Source organism: Scardinius erythrophthalmus (assembly GCF_964197995.2).
Source record: "Scardinius erythrophthalmus genome assembly, chromosome: 17".
In the NCBI taxonomy this organism is placed as follows: Eukaryota; Metazoa; Chordata; class Actinopteri; order Cypriniformes; family Leuciscidae; genus Scardinius; species Scardinius erythrophthalmus.
This window is the reverse complement of record NC_138237.1, coordinates 20,192,502-20,213,278: the sequence shown is the minus strand read 5'-3', so window position 1 is coordinate 20,213,278 and position 20,777 is coordinate 20,192,502. Positions and strand designations below refer to the sequence as shown.

General features: G+C 40.2%; 1 protein-coding gene across 3 annotated transcripts; it reads left to right on the top strand.

The window, feature by feature from the left end:
• The first annotated feature begins 225 nt into the window (after positions 1-225).
• Positions 226-12,928, top strand: efemp2b (EGF containing fibulin extracellular matrix protein 2b). Of its 3 annotated transcripts, none has more exons than XM_081390827.1 (11): positions 226-388; positions 3,079-3,356; positions 3,576-3,624; positions 4,677-4,889; positions 5,012-5,134; positions 5,306-5,422; positions 6,473-6,592; positions 6,677-6,796; positions 10,103-10,229; positions 10,574-10,769; positions 11,820-12,928. In XM_081390827.1, the coding sequence occupies exons 2-11, from the start codon at positions 3,267-3,269 to the stop codon at positions 11,979-11,981; spliced, it is 1,317 nt and encodes a 438-aa protein (XP_081246953.1). In that variant the 5' UTR covers positions 226-388; positions 3,079-3,266; the 3' UTR covers positions 11,982-12,928. The 3 variants fall into 3 exon arrangements, with proteins under 3 accessions (XP_081246953.1, XP_081246954.1, XP_081246952.1); XM_081390828.1 differs by having other exon boundaries at positions 252-388; positions 3,227-3,356; XM_081390826.1 differs by having other exon boundaries at positions 258-388; positions 3,123-3,356.
• The last annotated feature ends 7,849 nt before the right edge of the window (positions 12,929-20,777 follow it).

Here is a 20,777-nt window from a genome sequence, read left to right as displayed (position 1 = left end):
ATTAAAAATGGGAAGCCTATGAATTGCACAGGATTTGCCTAATAAAACCCAGGTGGATTGTTTTGCAAGCGGACAAAACATAATAGATTTGGGATTTGGTCTGGAAACCAGGAATTTGAATCCTTGGGGGCTGGAGGAAAAAAAAGGCAGGAGGGTGAAGGGTGGCAGAGATGCAGGGGCCGTACTGGAGTGGGTGGAGGGGAAGAAGTGGGCCGTCCTAAGCTCCTTTCAATAGCATTGCATCTTTCCTCACATTCAAAATACACAGCTATCACGGCCTGGGTCCTGTCTGTGGTCAACAACAGGCCGCTATATGCTGAGGGAGAGAGAAATCCATAGACATAGAGACAGACGAACAACACGACTTCTGCCGGACAGATCAAGTGAAGTGAGTTTCAAACCATCTGTATTTGTCATTTCAAACAATCTGTAAACCATTTATCATTCCAGGACTTTACTCAGTGTTTCCTTGCAACTTCTACTACGAAATGAGTGACAGGAAATGAGTCAATGCTTTGCCAGATGTGACAGAAATCTTTAGTTTTAATTGTAACAGTTATAGTTGAGGTTTGCAGACAAGGCTGTTGGCCTATTTTTGGACGGATCTGAGTGCATGGAATTGCCGTCATATCCTGCAGGGTTCAGACACTGGCCATGTTACTGCCTCTTATAGGCAGGCCAACTCCACTGTTCCAGAACAAACAGTAAAAGCAAGTCCCTAGAAATCTAAGGAAAGTCAGGTCAGTTTATTTATAGAGCAAAAATAAAAACAAGTAATGTACCAGATGATATAATGTATTTAATGGTTAAGATAATTAAGCAACCAAAGGTTAAAAAAAAACCTCAAAGCTACAGAGAAAGATCATCTTTAATCCTGAAACATGAGTGTAGGCAGATGTAGTTTGTCAGATGATTTGAGAGTCCTAAAGGGATAGTGAACGGCCAGAACAGTTGAGATGCTGTCCATTTTGGACAATAAAGTCCTGTGTTAAGAGTGTTACAAAAGTAGTAACATGCAATTGTTTCCTCATACCTGTTTTAAACCATTTATTAGTTTTTCTGACATAGATAAATCTGTTTTGGTTGATTCTGTGATTAAATATTATATTTGACTTGACTAAAAAAAAGTTAATGTTACCACTATTGTTGTGTAGAGTAGTCAGGATGATATGAAGGCATAAATAACTGTCTTCAGATCGCTGAATGTGAGGAATGGAAAGTCCGTCATGCACTGTCTGATTATATGCACCGACTTGTCTTGTTTCCAAGAACAGCCGATTATCAACATCAAAATCATAAACTTGCATTTATAGCTTACAGTATCACATATAGTCCAGTCATTTTAGGAAAAAAGGTTGAACAAATTGCAACAGAAGCAAACTCAACTGATTTTGTATCCTCAATATGTCCTGAGTAAGGGAAAAAAAGTCCCGAAGAATCCCATTAGGGGAAAGTTTTGAAAAAGACCCAAATATAGCCTATTCATACGCCTATTTTTTTTTTTTTCTCACGTGAATAGGGTAAAAATTTTAACCTTTAGATATCAACATGAAAATCACAGAGTTGATTACTTACATCAAGACAAACAAAAAATGTATTAAAAGTTTTTTGAAATTGTTTGTTAACATGGACAAACGGTGCATAATCTAATTACATATGTGCTAATTTGCATAAATACCTCAACAGATCTAAACATTGGGTATAGCCAGGAGAAAATGTCTTGTTGAATCTTGTTGACTTATAACAGTAAATTAATTAATATTAAGGTCTGAATGGAACCCATTTAGGCTACCCATGAGCATTAATACATAGAGTCAGGAAGAAGTACTTTAGAAACCAGCCTTTATTAATTTTTAAGAGATTGGGTTTGGGGCTGGGTCCGTGGGACTGTTTCTGGGGGACGAGTCTGAGGCAAGAACAGGAGACAATGGTAAGGAGAATGCAGAAGACAAAAGGTAGGTAAAATAATAAGTAAATCCCCAGAAACAGTCCCATGGACCCAGCCCCAAACCCCATCTCTGCAAAAATAATTAATAAAGGCTGATTTAAAGTACTTCTTCCTGCCTCTATGTATTAATGCTCATGGGTAGCCTAAATGGGTTCCATTCAGACCTTAACATTAAGTATTTTTCTTTTATATGTCTACAAGATTCAACAAGACATTTTCACCTGGCTATCCCAATGTTTAGATCTGTTGTGGTATTTATGCAAATTAGCACTTATGTAATTAGATTATGCACTGTTCGTCCATGTTAACAAACAATTTAAAAAAACTTGTAATACATTTTTTGTTTGTCTTGATGTAAGTAATCAACTCTGTAATTTTCATGTTGATATCTAAAGGTTAAAAATTTTACCCTATTCACGTGAGAAAAAAAATGCATATAGGCGTATGAATAGGCTATATTTGGGTCTTTTTCTAAACTTTCCCCTAATGGGATTCTTCTGGACTTTTTTTTCCTTACTCAGGACATATTGAGGATACAAAATCAGTTGAGTTTGCTTCTGTTGCAATTTGTTCAAGGTTGACCCCCATTTTGGCTTAAAATGACTGGACTAATATGCCATGGAGAAATATTTGTTCAAGACTTATATTTATGTAAACCTAATCTCACTTAAAAAAAAATTCCATGCTAGTTCAGGTAAGTTAATGCTGGTCTAGCTGCTGGACAATGCTATTGTAAACACTTGCAATCAGGTTCATTTAGTTAGGTATCATGAACCAACAAAGAACAGTACTCTTACAGCATTTATTAATCTAGATTAATACATTTTAATATTTCACATTGTATAAATTAACAATAAATAATGCATTATGAAAGCATGAATATGAATAAAAGTAATATATGATCATATATTTATAAATTAACATTAACCTAGATCAGTCTTATTTTAGCATACTTTTGATACTATTATAATTTGTATATATTTTCTTTAATTTTAAAGTACACAGTACACAGTAGTGTTTATATTGTACTGGAAGTGTAAATCATAAAGCTAATTAACAGTCCTAACAATCCCCCCCCCCCCCCCATATAACACGTTTATTAGCAATTACCTTTGTTCTTTTTTTACAAGGGTTCACCCCCACCTGTCTGTCTGCCCCCTCCTTATATTACCAGAGGAGACGAACAGACCTCCTTGCGCGTCTGTTCTCTCTCTTATCGGGCCTCTTTGGAGTGAGACTGTGCCTTTACGACATCTATACATTTGTTCATCCATCCAGCTGTGAGTGTGGCAGTGTGAGTGTCCTGTACCCTGTAACTATGAAGGCCACATATGTGCTACTTTGTGTGGGTCTGCTTGTTCTTCCTGCTACAATCTGTCAGTCTCCTGCTGAACGTGACTCTTACACAGTAAGTAATTTGACAATTTCTCCATGTTCCTTCTACCGTCCTCTTCATGCTTGAACATGTACATTTCTATCTGCCTTCCTACATAACTCCCCTTATGTAGTGTGGTACTGTATGCTGTCAGACATCAGTTTGCATTAGAAGTCATGTTCCTGTCAATGAAAGTGTTTGAGTGAGACTATGATTAAAGATAACACATATAAAGTGTGTTTTCTCTGCCAGGAGTGTACAGATGGCTATGAGTGGGACGTGCAGACTCAACTCTGTCGAGGTGGGTGGAAGGTCATGTGCCAGAGAAAGAGAGAGAGATGATGAGAAAGTGATGCATTTTCTCTTCTAATTATCTTGTTGGTTAAATGTCACATGCACAATCCGTCTGTCCTGCCCCTGCGTCTAGCTGCATCTTTGAATGTTAAAATTACACTATGTCCCAATCAGACGCAACGCGATAAAGCGCGGGCGATCAAAACAAGCTGTACTCAGATGTAGGCCTATAACTGTGCAGGGTGACCCCGTCCACTTCAAAATCATATTGGTCCAAAATCTTGCTTCATATAAATGCACAGTTAAATTATGTCACTTACGTAAATTATGTAATGCTTTTTGATGTTAAAATACTCTCTCCCTTCCTACCTACCTTAATATGCAAGATACAACATATCCAAACAGGGTTGCCTAAAAATAAGAAACAAGTAATAGTCATTTCATCTGAGATTTTGTCCTGACCTGCCACAATTACGACATCAATGGTAGCCCCGCCCATTGTGAAATCTGATTGGTCCAAATCCCGCTTCACCGTCAAATATCTTGACATACAAATCAGAGATATTCCAAGGGAGAGACTTTGATACAAATTACCAAAATATAGCTGTTAACTTCACGTTTTTAGGACTTTAAAATCTTTATGGATGTTTTTTTAATGTTTGACTCTCTTAAAGGGATACAGTACTTCACCCAAAAACAAAAACTCTGTCATCATTCACTCTCCCTTATGTCGTTCCTAACCGGTGTTACTTTCTCTCTTCTGCAGAACACAAAATAAGATATTTTGAAATATGTTGGTAACCAAACTTCTATGAAGTTCCACAGAAGAAAGAAAGTAATTTAGGTTTGGAAATGATGTAAATGATGGCAGAATTTTCTATTTCAGTTGCTAAAGAGTTAAAGATTTGAAAAATCTGTATATACATATGATATTTGTTTTACATGTCTAGCATTTAATAAAAAATACATTTTAAAAATGATTTAAATTTTTTTTTTTTTGACATTCAAATGACTTCTCACCTGGTGAGAAACCTAAATTCTTTTCTCTGTTTTACTTAGACATAAACGAGTGTGATACTATTCAGGAGGCATGTCAAGGAGAGATGAAATGCTTTAATCACTATGGCGGTTACCTGTGCCTTCCTCGCTCTGCCCATGTGGTCACCGCACCTGAGTCCTCCAGCCAATCAGAGCCCAGTGTGCCTGTGGAGACTAACGAGGCCTTTAACCCCTGTCCCGTAGGCTACAGAGCCCAAGGAGAAACCTGTGTGGGTGAGTTATTTAAAGGCAGATGTGGGAAATCCTATACATATGGTTTTAGATTGAATATGTGCATCAGTGTGGCGTACAGAAGCTCTTCATAATTTAAAGGATTGTGTGTGTGTATTGGACAGACATTGATGAGTGTGAATTGGACATGCATGACTGCCAGCCCAGCCAGCAGTGCATCAACACCGTGGGCACCTACACCTGTCAGTGCCCTGACGGCTACAGCAAGATTGGCATAGAGTGTGTTGGTGAGAGAAGAAATGATCTGTCTTAACGGCCATTTAATGGCCATTTTCACTGAGAGAAACAATTCAAGACTTATAGTAATCTGCAGTCAAGAATCATCCTGGCCGATTTAATTTGTATAGGATTAGGCTTCTGTTCTACAGTCTACAGTGTCTTCTTCTCTCTTCTGTTAGATATTGATGAGTGCAGGTACAGGTACTGTCAGCATCGCTGCGTGAATGTGCCAGGATCTTTCTCTTGTGAATGTGAGCCTGGATTCCAGCTGGCAGGAAACAACCGATCCTGTGTTGGTAAGTCCTTAAACCAGATACTGTACATTTTCCAAAAAACAACATTTTCTTACACACTCACATCATTAGTTTGACGGGTTAATCAAAATGCCTTTTTAAACAGAATAGTTTAATAAAAAAAATAAAAATTCTGTCATTGTTTCGAACTTCTTTCCTCCATGGAACAAGATGTTTTCCAAATGAATGGCCATGGGGCCATTAAAAGCACCATAAAATGAGCATAAAGGGATGAATACGATTTGTGCATGTGCACTTGCACTGTATATAATAGCTCTGTTTGAGGTGAATGCCATGTTTGATGTCCGTGAAGATCTGTTATTTGAGAATAAATCATTAATATAGTTAACGTTAATGAACATGAATGAGACATAAAACATATTAGGCTACTGATTGCCACTTTCATTATGCTTTTTTGCCCTTTTTGGAGATCAACACACTGTAAAAAAATTTTTTTAAATGATCATGGCAACATATGTTTTTTTTTTCCATTACTTTAACTCAAATGAAAATTATTTAACCAATTTCAACTTCATTTAAGATTCAAATAAAGTTAAGTCATTTTTAATGTTATTTAAATGAGCCAAAAAAAGAGTTGAAAGACTTTGAGTTGAAATACTGTCAATTTGAGTATACAGTAGTTAAACCATTTAAAGCAGAAACTTATTTCTTAGTTCTTTTGTTTCTTTTTTTACGGTACAGCACCTATTCTATTCACTTTTGTTGTATTGAAAATGGCAGAATGAACATACTTCAAAGTTACTTCATTTGTCTTCCATGGAAGAAAGTTCAACAGGTTTGGAATGACATGATGGTCCCAGCAAACACCAGAGACTAGGACCAAACATTTCAAGAGTGTTGCGTTAATGTTGTAACAGCCTAAAGAGAATTTTTATTTTTATAACCCTAAACTAACCTTCCCAGAACATTGCAGATACTAATACAAAAAACCTAATAGATTATTTTTTTTTAATGTGCAAACTTTCACTTTAATGCTTTCTATTCAGAAATATTATTTAGCACAGAACTAACATCTCTGTTCTTTGTTGTCAGATGTAAATGAGTGTGAGATGGGAGCACCTTGTCAGCAAAGGTGTTACAACAGTTATGGCACATTCCTGTGTCGCTGTGATCAGGGCTATGACCTGGGACCTGATGGATACTCGTGCAATGGTTGGTGCACAAGTTATTAGCTTAATAGTTTTTGACAAATTGACGATGGACTGAATGTGACTGGCTTTATTTCTCTTCTCCCAGATGTTGATGAGTGCAGCTATTCCAGTTTCCTTTGCCAGTTTCAGTGTATGAATGAACCTGGAAGATTTTCCTGCGTTTGTCCAGACGGTTACGAGCTACTTGGAACACGACTCTGCCAAGGTAAAAGTCCCCATATTTAAAGACGCCATATTATGCTTTTACAAAGTCTTGATTTTTGGGGTGGTTTACTAGAATAGGGTTTCAGGCTTGAATGTAAAAAAATACACATTTTGTCACGGCTGAATGAACGAGAGACGAGGATTCAAATGCAGAGAAGATTTATTCCACACAAACAGATAGGATACAAACTCAAGACACAACTAGCCAGCGGGAAGGAACATCAGGAACAGGTAACTCAGACAACGAACCAGCACAGGACTACAAACACAAGGAAGCTAAATAGGGGAACAAACAAAGGAGGGTAATGAGACTAACAGGTGGGATAAATTAACCATTAATCAAATAACAAGCTGGGAGGGGCTAGACAATAGACACGAGCACATGGCCCAACATAACAAACACCCATGTGCAGCACAAGACAGGACAGGCATGTGACATTACCCCCTCCCTACGGAGCGGCTACCAGACGCTCCATAAGACCAGGGCGGGACGGGAGGGACAGACCAGGGCGGGACGGGAGGGACAGACCAGGGCGGGACGGGAGGGACAGACCAGGGCGGGACAGGGGAAAAAAAAATGTCTGGGACACCAGAGTGGTCCACAGGGTTCAGGAGGCCAGGACGGGGCAGGCTGTGCAAACGGCCAGGGTGGAGACTTTCCTTCGGGCGGCCAGGGCGGAGACTTTCCCTCGGGCGGCCAGGGCGGAGACTTTCCCTCGGGCGGCCAGGGCGGAGACGGCAGTTCATCGGGCGGCCAGGGCGGAGACGGAAGTTCATCGGGTTGGCCAGGGCGGAGACTTTCCCTCAGGCGGCCAGGGCGGAGACTTTCCCTCGGGCGGCCAGGGCGGAGACGGCAGTTCATCGGGCGGCCACGGCGGAGACGAACCCTCGGGAGACCAGGAAGTAGACGACCCTTCAAGCGACCATGGCACAGGAACCGACCCCAACTCAGGAACAGGAACCGACACCGGCTCAGGAACTGGCACCGACACCACCAGCTCAGGAACTGGCACCACTGGAACTGGCCCTGGAACTGGCACCACCGGCTCAGGAACTGGCACCGACACCCCCGGCTCAGGAACTGGCACCGACACCACCGGCTCAGGAACTGGAACCACCGGAACTGACAGTGGAACTGGCACCACCAGAACTGGCACTGGAACTGGCACCAACGGCTCAGGGACTGGAACTGGCACTGGAACTGGTACCACCGGCTCAGGCACTGGAACTGGCACCACTGGAACTGGCACTGGCACCACCGGCTCAGGCACTGGAACTGGCACTGGAACTGGTACCACCGGCTCAGGCACTGGAACTGGCACCACTGGAACTGGCACTGGAACTGGTACCACCGGCTCAGGCACTGGAACTGGAACCACCGGCTCAGGCACTGGAACTGGCACCACTGGAACTGACACCACCGGCTCGGGCACTGGAACTGGCCCCTCTGGCTCGGGCACTGGAACTGGCACCACCGGCTCGGGAACTGGCACCACCGGCTCAGGAACAGACACCACCGGCCCAGGAACAGACACCACCGGTCCAAGTGTGTGCGTAGCCCACACACACCACATGGCTGTGGCCATAATGGCTAGTGTCGCGGTCACTAAGGGCTCAGGAACAGACACCTCCGGTTCAGGAACAGGCACCACCGGCACAGAAACAGACACAAGCACAGACACTGGCTCCGGCTCAGGAACAGACACTGGCTCCGGCTCAGGAACAGACACTGGCTCCGGCTCAGGAACAGACACTGGCTCCGGCTCAGGAACAGACACTGGCTCCGGCTCAGGAACAGACACTGGCTCCGGCTCAGGAACAGACACTGGCTCCGGCTCAGGAACAGACACTGGCTCCGGCTCAGGAACAGACACTGGCTCCGGCTCAGGAACAGACACTGGCTCCGGCTCAGGAACAGACACTGGCTCCGGCTCAGGAACAGAAACTGGCTCCGGCTCAGGAACAGACACTGGCTCCGGCTCAGGAACAGACACAGGCTCGGCAGGCGTGACGTGAACAGGCTCGGCGGCGGCCATCTTGTCCGAAGACACAGGCTCGGCAGGCGTGACGTGAACAGTCTCTGTTGCGGCCATCTTGTCTGAAGACACAGGCCCCGCAGACGTGACGTGAACAGGCTCGGCGGCGGCCATCTTGTCCGAAGACACAGGCTCGGCAGGCATGACGTGAACAGGCTCGGTGGCGGCCATCTTGTCCGAAGACACAGGCTCGACAGGCACCACCGGAACTGGGACCACCGGAACTGGGACCACCGGAACTGGGACCACCGGAACAGTTACGGAGGGAGCCTTTCTCCTCCTCCTATGTTTCGGGACCACCGGAACTGGGATCACCGGAACTGGGACCACCGGAACTGGGACCACCGGAACTGGGACCACCGGAACTGGGACCACTGGATTCGGGACCACCGGAACAGTTACAGAAGGAGTCTTTTCCCTCCTCCTGTGTTTCGGGACCACCGGAACTGGGACCACCGAAACTGGGACCACCGGAGTTGGGACCACCGGAACAGGCATGGAGGAAGTCTTTCTCCTCCTCCTCCGTCTCGGGATCAGTGGTGAAGGCTCTCCTTTCCGCTGATCGTCATCGGCCATGGTCCTCTCCTCCTCCCAAGTCCTTTGAGCGCATCTGGCGAAGTACTCAAATAAGGAGATTGAAGATCCCTTCTCCTCTCCCTGAGGAAAAACCTCACTCCGCTGAATCCACATATTGGCTGGTTCGTTCTGTCACGGCTGAATGAACGAGAGACGAGGATTCAAATGCAGAGGAGATTTATTCCACACAAACAGATAGGATACAAACTCAAGACACAACTAGCCAGCGGGAAGGAACATCAGGAACAGGTAACTCAGACAACGAACCAGCACAGGACTACAAACACAAGGAAGCTAAATAGGGGAACAAACAAAGGAGGGTAATGAGACTAACAGGTGGGATAAATTAACCAATAATCAAATAACAAGCTGGGAGGGGCTAGACAATAGACACGAGCACATGGCCCAACATAACAAACACCCATGTGCAGCACAAGACAGGACAGGCATGTGACACATTTGATGTTGTTGCAGCACCTCTTTTCCCAGTCTGCCTATAACGCTCTGTGTAGTTCCTACTGTGAAGCCCCTCCTTCCATAAAGTGCAATGAGCTCTGATTGGTCTGCTGGACTAGTATGTTGCATAATAAAATAAAAAAATCCTTTTTAACACTTACGTTCCTCCTTATACCCTACGGCATTTATAGCACTAAATGACTCTTACATTCAGCTTGTCATAATAATTCTGTGTGTAGATGTGAATGAGTGTGAGACAGGCACTCATCTGTGTGGGGAGAGACAGGTCTGTGTGAACATCCATGGCGGGCATCAGTGTTTGGACTCCAACCACTGCCAGGACCCCTACGTCCAGGTCTCAGAGAAGTGAGCCATTTTTAAAGACAACATTTAATTGAATCAGTCATGTTTTGGCACTTTTCAGTATTTAATAAGGGTGTAACAATACATCGATATGATCATCTCAATGTATAAAATGTAACTTCGTGTAAATTAGTCACAATATAATAATATCGATATAACGATCAATATACCATTGAATCGAATTGTAATAATATCGCTGAATTTTTGAGGTATCGGCAAATATCGTATCATTGGCTATGAGAATCAATAACGTATCGTATAGTATCGTAATGAACCATCCGATTTACACCCCTAGTATTTAACACCCTTTTTTCCTTTTCCTTTTTTGTCACTTTCTTTCTATCCAGTCGTTGTATATGTCCAGTGGTGAAGTCGGAGTGTCGTGACATGCCTTTCTCCATTGTGCATCGATACATGAGCATCACCTCTGAACGCTCAGTTCCCTCAGACATCTTCCAGATCCAGGCCACCAGCGTCTATCCTGGAGCCAACAACTCCTTCCGCATTCGTTCTGGAGACGAAAATGGAGAATTCTACATACGGGTTAGTCAGAGACATAATGTCTTTTATACATCAGTTTCAAAACTTAAGTTACATAATGTGTGATTTAGTACGTACTGGTAAAAATAGATCTAATTAGCTTTTTTTGAATTTTATTATTATGGTAACACTTTATTTTACAGTGTCCTTGTTACATCATTTACATGTACTTACCGTAGTAATAACAGTAAATTATGCATAATATATATATACATGCAACTAACCCTCAGCCAAATCCTAATCCTACCCTAACCCTATAGTAAGTACATGTAGTTGCTTAATATTACTCAGTACTTAAATATATAATTACACTTTAACAATGACACCTTAAAATAAAGTGTAACCAAAATAATATTACACTACTGTTCATATTATATATATCATATTGTATATTTTTGAAAGAAGCCTCTTATGTTCACCAAGGCTGCACTTATTTGATGTAAAATCAGTAATATTTTGAAATATTATTAAAAATTAAAATAACTGATTTGTATTTTAATATATTTTAACATTTAATTTATTCTTTTAATGGTAAAGCTGAATTTTTAGCATCATTACTCCAGTCTTCAGTGTCACATGAAGTGTCCTTCAGAAATCATTCTAAAATACTGATTTGCTGTTTAACAAACATTACTTATTATTATCAATATTTAAAACAGTTGTGCTGCTTAATTATTGAACTGTGAAGACAATTTTGTGGATTATCAATATTATTATAATTTTTTGGTTATTTTTTGATGGACAGAAAGCTCAGTAGAACAGCATTTATTTAATGCATTCTTGCTGAATAAATGTTACTTTAAAAAAGTCATACTGGCCCCAATCTTTTAAACAATAGTGTATTTTATTATATTATATTATAATTATATTAAATTATATTATATTATAAAGATTGGGGCCAGTATGATTTTTATTTTAATAACACTTTATAATAAGATTTTTATTACATTATAAATACATGATCATTGTTACATATTAGTTTATATTGATTATTGACCGATTAGTGCAGAATCTTAAATAATTTGTTTTATTTTTTTCATCTCTTGTCCCCAGCAAATCAACAACATCGGTGCCATGTTGGTTTTGGCCCGAGCAGTGACTGGACCAAAGGAGTACGTCCTGGATTTGGAGATGGTGTCAGTCAATCCTCTCATGAACTATCAGACCAGCTCTGTTCTTCGTCTCTCCGTTTATGTTGGACCTTATGCTTTCTGAGGAGAGAGAAATGGAGGGATGAACATAGACAAAATACTGAATGACAGAAGAATTTTAATTCAGTCTATTTCTGCTTCCATGTGTTAAGAATTAGGAACACAATTCCAGAATTCACCAGCTAATAATGTGAAATCGTCTTTTTTTGTTGCTGACTTTGGCCTGTAACTGCGGGCCTATTCCGGGAAGTGCTAAGCATCTGAACATTCATTCCTCTCACTTTGTCACCGTGGACTCATTCTCACACATACATGCAGCATACAAGTACAAACACACACACCATAAACACAAACACATATCAGCTCCAAATATTTCAGAAAGATAGATCAACATATCAGATCTTATTACTACCAGTTTTTGCTAATAAAATCCCTCAATACATATTTACAGTATATTTATATCTAACCTACATACAACACATATTTCAAAGTACCTTTGTAATTACATGTATTTTAGTGTAATACTGTATTATCTCAGAAAACACTAACAAACTAAAGACAAATACAGGTCTCTATGGGCCTTGAATGAAACAAATTTCTTTGTAAATAATTTGTGAAACCATTCTTAAGTATGTTGCTGCATTTTGTCTAATGCGTATTGAATTCACTTCTGCTCCTTTATGATACAAAAATGATTTTGTTTTATTATATTTTTTGCATAATTACATTTTTAAACAGTAAATAAATGTAAAAAAAAAATGTTTCTTGTCTGTAGGCTGAAAATAACCCAATTTTTGTGAAGTGTTGATTGGAAGTGATTAGAAGTGTTGAAGGTAAGTAAATGAAATGTATTACTCAGGTGTCTCCACATGGTGACAGTGTAACACTGTGAACACAATGAGTTTTACCTATTTGCTATTAGTTGAAATAACCATTATTACAGACACATTTAAGGGGCAAAGTTCACAAATGTGTTGCCTAAAATAAATGTCACATGTTATAGGTCTACTCTACTTCGTTACTACTGTAAATAATATTTTCAGTCTGAAAATACTATGTATTTACAACAAGATTTGAAGTTGTTATGTAGTTTCGGAACAAATTTACTGTAGGCCTACATCATAGACAAAAAGACAGAACAGCTGAAGAAGTTAATGGATAAAAAAAGTAACAATGACTATATGAAAACAGATGCCAAATGCTAATTGGAGTGTAAAAGGCTTGTGTTTTTGCAGGCCATTCATTAACATAATTTCATCAATGGACTGGTCATCTCGCACTTGTTGTGGAATAATGGCAAAACGAGTAGGAAGTTCTATTTGAGTCAGCGTCTGATTTATTACTGCTATATGTGTGTGTGCAAGCATCTGTGTTAATTATAACGGCATGGAGTGTATTGTCAAGTGATAAGTGTGAATTTAGCCAAGTGTAGCTCCAGCAGGGAAATGATGAGCTCATTTATGGCCAGTGTTGGCACAGAGGGCTTGTGGGCAGTGTAGCAGATGGATGTAGGTGTGATGGGAGTAGCTCAGCACACTGACAATCATATGAGATGATGCTGTATTTTACATTCTCCAGTTTTTTTTATTTATTTTTTTATTAAATTGTCTCTAAAGTTACCACAATCCTTTGGATATCCAGCAACAGGAGCTAGTAGGCTACAGTACAAGCAAGGAATAATTGACGACGGGCCGTTGAATTATTAGAAAAATAGTGCACACCGGAAGTGGTAGTGGACACGCGAAGCGACGTAACTTTACAAATACATTCGAAATAACTTATCATCGTTTGGCAAAGTGATAAGGAACTCCATGCAATGCGGTCAACACCTGTCTCTAACTACTTCAGATTCAAGCATTCAACAGCCAGCCCCGTAGTCTAAGCCTTTTTAATCCGCTTTTAACGGAAATTAAATTAATATAGGCTATCTATTAATTTAATATATCTGTTTTAAAGTAAACAAACGTTCATATACCTGTCCATAAATAACCTAATTGTGTCTAAAAATAAACAAGGTTAGTTATTTTCACATGCCGAGGAAAATGGGCCCCATTTTGGAGCTATTTTTGTGGCTTACAAGGGTAATGTTACACTGGGTTATAAGGAGAGTAATTTTCCCGTCCACCCCCTCAAATACACGTCACAACCAGGCCATTAAAACATATTGTTCTCTGATAGCCATGAATGACTGAAACAACAGATGTGTACTCTTAAGTGTTGTGAAATTTGAATTATTACCTTTCTCTCTTTTTTGGTAATTTGAACATTTCCATCCCACACAAATCAGGTCTTCAATTTTCAAGAAGATGAAAAGGTAAAAAAAAAAAAAACGTGCTTCAAACCAGAAAGAATCAGGCAATGTGACCTTCCAAATGATAAGCATGCTCTAAAAGTGTGATAGCAACGGCAAGATGAGTTTCCATTCTTAGTTTTCTTCACAAAATGGTGGATGAAGAAGCTTGTCGCATTCCCAAAATGCATTATAAAGTCTTTGAAATACACAACCTTTTGAGCACATAGGAAGACCATTTCCCTTTACTTTTGGTTTTAGTAGGCTTTTTTAATAAATTTCACTCTATTTCAAATTATTGGGATAGGTTAAATGTTATCACTTTTTTACTATGATGAATGTTGGGATCAAATTGGTGTGCTTGAGAAGAACCATCATTTTGTATCTCTTGCAATGCGCAAATTTTGTTACTAAGATACTGCAGCTCCGTTGCCATGGGTGCAGAGATACAGAGATGGTCAAGTATCGGCTTCTTGTATAAACCCGTAAACAAAAGAAGAATGTGAAGAAAAAGACATGGACAAGTGAAACGCATTGAGCATTTATTTACCAAAATTATACTTTGATCACAAAGGTAACAATTCTGTGGCCACAAAATGATCCACATTGTCCTGTCTGTGGAGTCCAAATTAGGATAATAAAAGTTTTGCGAAAGTGGTGGCAAAAGCAACATGAGCCAAGAAGACTGACCATCTGAACTGAATTGTGCATTGTCTTGGAAGGCAAGATAATTATCCAAGTGTTCTTTCGATTCTTCAAAAATGACCAAAGTTCAATGTAAATTAAAAGATGCACTGTACAAGTGAACAGATTATGAGCATTACACATTTTCTCCAAGAAACCCCATCCCCCATCTTTCAGATTTCAGCAGATGGCCGTGCCACCCACGTAATAAACAAAAAAGTCCAGTGGGAGCTCAGAGGTTAGGGTGGCATCTCCATCTCTCTCTCCCAAGGGCCAGGTCCACATCATCCAGCAAAACTTTTCATCAATATTGATAGCATATGTTCTGACGTCAAATGCTGTGGCTGTCCAACAGTTTGTCCCCTCTGTTCTTGTCATCCAGCCTCTCATTTACATCCATTAGTTCAAAGGCTAAAAGATTTTGTTATTAGATCAGTAATAGACATAATTGCACAGGTTGGACATAAAAAAGATGAAAAAGACAGTATTGATGCGGATAATGGCAGCCAGATACCTCATAGGATGTAAGATATTACAAACAGGAACTGTGACTCAGGCTTATTTAACCCCCAGGACAAAGAAAAAAAGAAGAAGAAAAAAAATCACCTCTGGAGGTGATGGATGGAAAATGTGCTAGAAGAACCAAAACACAACCAGGCATCTATTGCACCACACTATTCTCACTTATTAGGCCACACTACGTTTAACACCAAGTTATCGTCGTTCTAAACACCATTTTTAACCCCGGGTAAAGGAACGTTTCACACTTGTAGGCTAATTTAGCCTCTTGCACCGAGTTAACACCGTTTTTTACCCCGGTTCACGAGTTCAGACTTACATAATTCAGTTATAGAGAGTAAATGACGTGCTGTCCGAGGGGAGGGCTCCAAACTCGGAATTTGGACCGAACCCAAAGTACTCCCCCCATCCCATGTTTGGGATAGGAATGGTTAGAAGTGAGAAGATGGAGTGGTGGAGGGATGCTGGAAAACTGTCATGGAACAGAGGTAAGTATGTATTACATAACTCTTATCTCATTAATTGAGTTGATTAACTAAATGTGCTCCTCCTGTCTTAATTCGGTTAATTATCTAAACGTGCTCCTCCAGGCATTTGTTAATAAAGCATCATGTAAAGGAACGTTTTACACGTGATTTAGAAGTAGCCTGGTTAAAACCAGACCATTCTCAGTTGTAACTGAGTTATGGTCTGGCAAAGCTCCATAGACAAATCATTTCCAAAGGGGCGTCACCAACGGACGTCGCTCAAATGCCTCTTGTGTAAAGCCATATGCTGCGTCCCAATTCGCCTAAGTTACACTATGCCATAAAAGTATGTACTCTTTTTGTAAAGAAAAGGTATTTACTTTTGAATGTGTAGCAAAAAAGTAGGCAAGCTTTGGGACATACTACTTCGTCATCTTTATCGGACGGATCTGTCGCATGCATCCTGTCACTTAAACTGCCCTGTCAATCATCGTGTCACAGTTAAAATCCTCTATTAAATCTAATTTAATTTCCTACCGTTTCGGAGAGAAATGTAGTAGCACGTTCATCTGCCAGTGGGTCTTTCATGGAGACTGTCCTCATGTGTTTGCAATTTGAATATAATAATGCATTTAAAAGTTGAACAGACGTCGCTCAAATGCCTCTGGGCGCAATAGAGCTGGTAAGTCCCGCCCCTTCCGCTAACCCCACTGGACCTCTAGGTTGAAAAATCGTCAATGCAAGTGAATGGGAGAAAATAATTATTTTCTGGTCCCGTTTGAATTTTGCCATGAATGTGAACATATGTTGTCTGTGAATTTTTTATATAACTTTTCGTGTAAAGAATGCTACAATTTCTAGAAGTTTGAAGTGTAAAGAATGCTACAATTTCTAGAAGTTTGATACGGTTAGACTTTGTGTGAGAGCACTTTGTGGACTACAACTCTTCGCTGCTTTCGACGCGTTTGAAACGTCAACACCACTAGCACACGGACACTAGCTCACGGATCCCGCTAAACTTGGCTGTGTCTTTGGTGCACTTCACCGCCTTCTTTCAGGGAGAGGACAAAATCGTTGAGGTTGGTGAAAACCACGGGTAAGTCAACTTTATGGGGTGACGTCACATAGGCGACATGTAGTCTTTCTCGTTATGTCTTTTCCACAACTGCTAGCTGAAGAATCATACCATATACTGTCAAACTCATAACATGAAAAGTTATATAAAAAATTCACAGACAACATATGTTCACATTCATGGCACAATTCAAACGGGACCAGAAAATAATTATTTTCTCCCATTCACTTGCATTGACGATTTTTCAACCTAGAGGTCCACTTGGGGTTTTACGGATGGGCGGGACTTACCAGCTCTATAGGATAGACCTAAAACCAATCAGAGCGATTGTCATTGTGTAAAGCCCACCTCAACGTTTCTGATTGGTGCCGCGATTTCTAGGCCATGGAAATGGGCTTGAATGAGCTCTTTGCCAGACTTGCTTCTCGAGCAAATCTGAATTTGCTGGAAGTTGTCTGGGTTTTCCCAGGCTAATTTAGAAGTGGAGTTAGTAGCCTACCTTTTTTTTACCCCGGGTAAGGAACGTTTCACATTTGTAAGTTAGAAGCGAAGTTAGCACCGCTTTTAACCCCGGGTAAAACTCTTTTGCCGCATTAGGGTGCCAAACTTGTACACTGTGGTGTTAGAATGTCACAGCTAGCAACAGACAACCAATCACGTAGGCTACTCATATTTGCGTGCTTTGGACAGTCACGGAAAACGTCAAAGCGTTGTCAAATGCAGACAAAACCGCGACAGTTTGAGTGTAGAACAGACCGTTTCATTCATACCTTTATGGTTCGAAATGTCCAGTCAGTTTTTGTCCTTGTCGGCAATATAGCCTAATGATAGTTTTTATGTAAAGTCAAGTCAAATCACCTTCATTTATATTAGCGATTTTAACAATATAGATAGTTTCAAAGTAGCTTTACAGTGATAATAGGAAATTAATGGAACATAGATTGTTTTGACTTTACAACAGCTCTAGAATAATTATTGTCCAGCTAAAGCTAGTTTTGAATGATTCACTTCAGTGGCAAAGATCATTGGTTATTAACTTAGTGATGACGTGCTGAGTGCTGACGTTCTATCAGAAAACCCTTAAAGGGATAGTTCACTTTGAAATAAAATTTTGGTATGTTTTAGCTTACCTCAAGGGCATCCAAGACGTAGGTGTCTTTTTTTCCGCAGTAGTTTCAATTTTGATATTTTTAGGTCAAACCGTTCTTGTCTGTCAGTCATATAATGCAGGTCTGTGGTCACTGTCTCAAAGAGCATGCACAGAGTCCAAATTAAAACAATTCCCCATCGTCCAAATTAAACAATTGCAAAATCTATGCACCAGTCTGCGTACACGTCACACACCAGGATGAACGCGCGCCCTCAGATCACTTGGACGTGGCTGTGTATAAGAGGTAAAAACGATATAAATATTTTTCGTTTTCTCACACAAACCGCTCGTTTCGTGTCTTAGGCCATCAATGTGTACTTACGATGGGGAATTGTTTAATTTGGACGATGGGGAATTGTTTTAATTTGGACTCTGAGCATGCTCTTTGAGACAGTGACCATAGACCTGCATTATACGACTGACAGACAAGAACGGTTTGACCTAAAAATATCAAAATTGAAACTACTGCGGAAAAAAAGACACCTGCATATTGGATGCCCTTGAGGTAAGCTAAAAACATACCAAAATTTCATTTCAAAGTGAACTATCCCTTTAATGCGCTCCGGCCCGCTCATTCGCACAACAACAGTGCCTGTCTCTAGAACGCAAACTTTGAAATAGGGGGGGGGGGATTTATCTCAGCGTAAACTTAAAAAAATAAGCACGTCGCGTGCAGTGTTCATCCAATCAATAACAATGCATTTAAGAACGTTAGGGCTGTAAAGTGTGAAACGAATACCCAGGATTAATTGTTAACCCCGGGTAAATTATGAGCGGTGTGAAGCAAGATAACCCCGGATTCCGTTTACCCGGGGTTTGAATGACCCAGGGACAGTTAACTAAGTGTGAAAAGCCCTAATGTGAACAACAAATGCAATAGCGTTCTTTAAAAGTTCCAGAAATCCACCGAACACATAAGAATTGGTCTGTCCTTGAGCAATATATATTTAGACCTAGAAAACTGAAAGCGGTTTCAAACTGTTGCTGGTGTTAAAAATAGCCTGAACGACTAAAGAAAAAGAAAAAAGCCAGCACAGTTACAAGGTTGCAGTTTGAACAGGCTTTCATCAACGGTAGGAGAGGGAGGAGGGAGATGTGTAGGCGAGAACATGAGCTGTTCAGTGTTTCAAACTTTTACACACAATGCGTGCATGCAATTTCCTATCTAACTCAAATTTACATAACGGCTTTTAATTACAGCAAAATGCAAAAGACAATATATAATATTAATCAATTCGGTAGGTCGTGATATGATATCACAGATGAATGATCAAAGCAGGATGCAAATAGAGAAAACAATTTGACCACAGAGAGCACAGCAGATAAGATTCCACTTTATCACAATATATTGTGTACAAGTGTGTGAATCATAACATGACACACGAGTCACTTTTTACTTAGTATATTACTTTAACAAAGTTTGTTGAGATTGAACTTAAGAGACCATTATCTTGTCCTGATCGGATATTTTAAAAGGAGAGTTGCCAAGCAACAGATAATCTATTCTCTTACAAGAGTGAAGACCTTGATTATTTAGGTTTTAAAATAAACATGAACATAAAGGAGAAACCAGACAAGTGTCCTTCAAACCGTTCTCTCTCTCTCTCTCTCTCTCTCTCTCTCTCTCTCTCTCTCTCTCCCTCTCTCTCTCTCTCTCTCTCTCTCTCTCCACACATACAGCCAATCAATAAGAACACAATTTTCTGTTTTGTTCCGTTATTCATAATTATGTAAGTTTACTACGAAAAAGAAGAAAAGAAATAAAAACACTGAACATAAGTTGGTTTGAGTTTTCAAATGTGAAATGATTATCACAAGGGGTTTAAAACGTTTTTTTTTGTGCTCTATTACTAACCATTTTTATTGTTTTTTTAAATTGTATTACTCGACTTTGTCATAAGATTACTTAGGCTATGTTTGTCTTTTATTATACCTTTGTCAGTAGTAAAATCAGTAACCATGTCAACCCCGTTGATTTTCTATGGTTAAAGAAATAATATTTTTTATAAACATCAACATTAACTTCTAGCGTAACAAAAATAAACTATTTATATATTTTGATGGAGTTATATGCCTCCTAGGCTAATTGCGTTAGCAGTCATAGTCGCATAGATTTAATTCACTAAAATGTATTTACACGAGATATATACTCTCCTAATCCCGGTCTAAATTAGCAGCATTTTCCTCAAGCCTAAACAGCAAGATTCTGTTACAGCAGCTCGCGGCCAGAAGCACCTGCTCTGAGCGCGCAACAGGGTGGAGAGTTTGGACCACTGCCTCCGTTTAGATTTGTCCAAATCTGGCTCTGCGTGTTGAAAGGGATCCCATATTTATCCTACGTCACCATTACAGCAGCTAAAATGCAGAGATACTTGGAGATCAGATTCAGATCCATTTATGCACGCCCCCTCCCATCATTTCTTCAGGCGCGCGCTCTATATAAGGGATCTGGAAGGCAATGTTTCCATCAGAAGCTTCATGCGAAAGCGAGCGAGAGAGAGAGATCCATAGCACACCACCAGTAAAACTTAGGAGACGATAGAGGATATATGAGCAAAGAAAAAATGTTTACTTAGTAAGTTGGTTTATGCTCCAAAACTTAGAAGAAGTGGCGTCTGCCCCGAATGATGGCTGAGTAGCTCTAACTGCGTGCAGTTTTCACCCAAAATATTCGT

Coding starts and splice junctions, on each gene's coding strand:
- efemp2b (XM_081390826.1), top strand. CDS start 314: ATGCTGAGGGAGAGAGAAATCCATAGACATAGAGACAGACGAACAACA. Junction 389..3,122: donor TGCCGGACAGATCAAGTGAA/GTGAGTTTCAAA, acceptor TTATATTACCAG/AGGAGACGAACAGACCTCCT. Junction 10,770..11,819: donor ATGGAGAATTCTACATACGG/GTTAGTCAGAGA, acceptor TCTTGTCCCCAG/CAAATCAACAACATCGGTGC.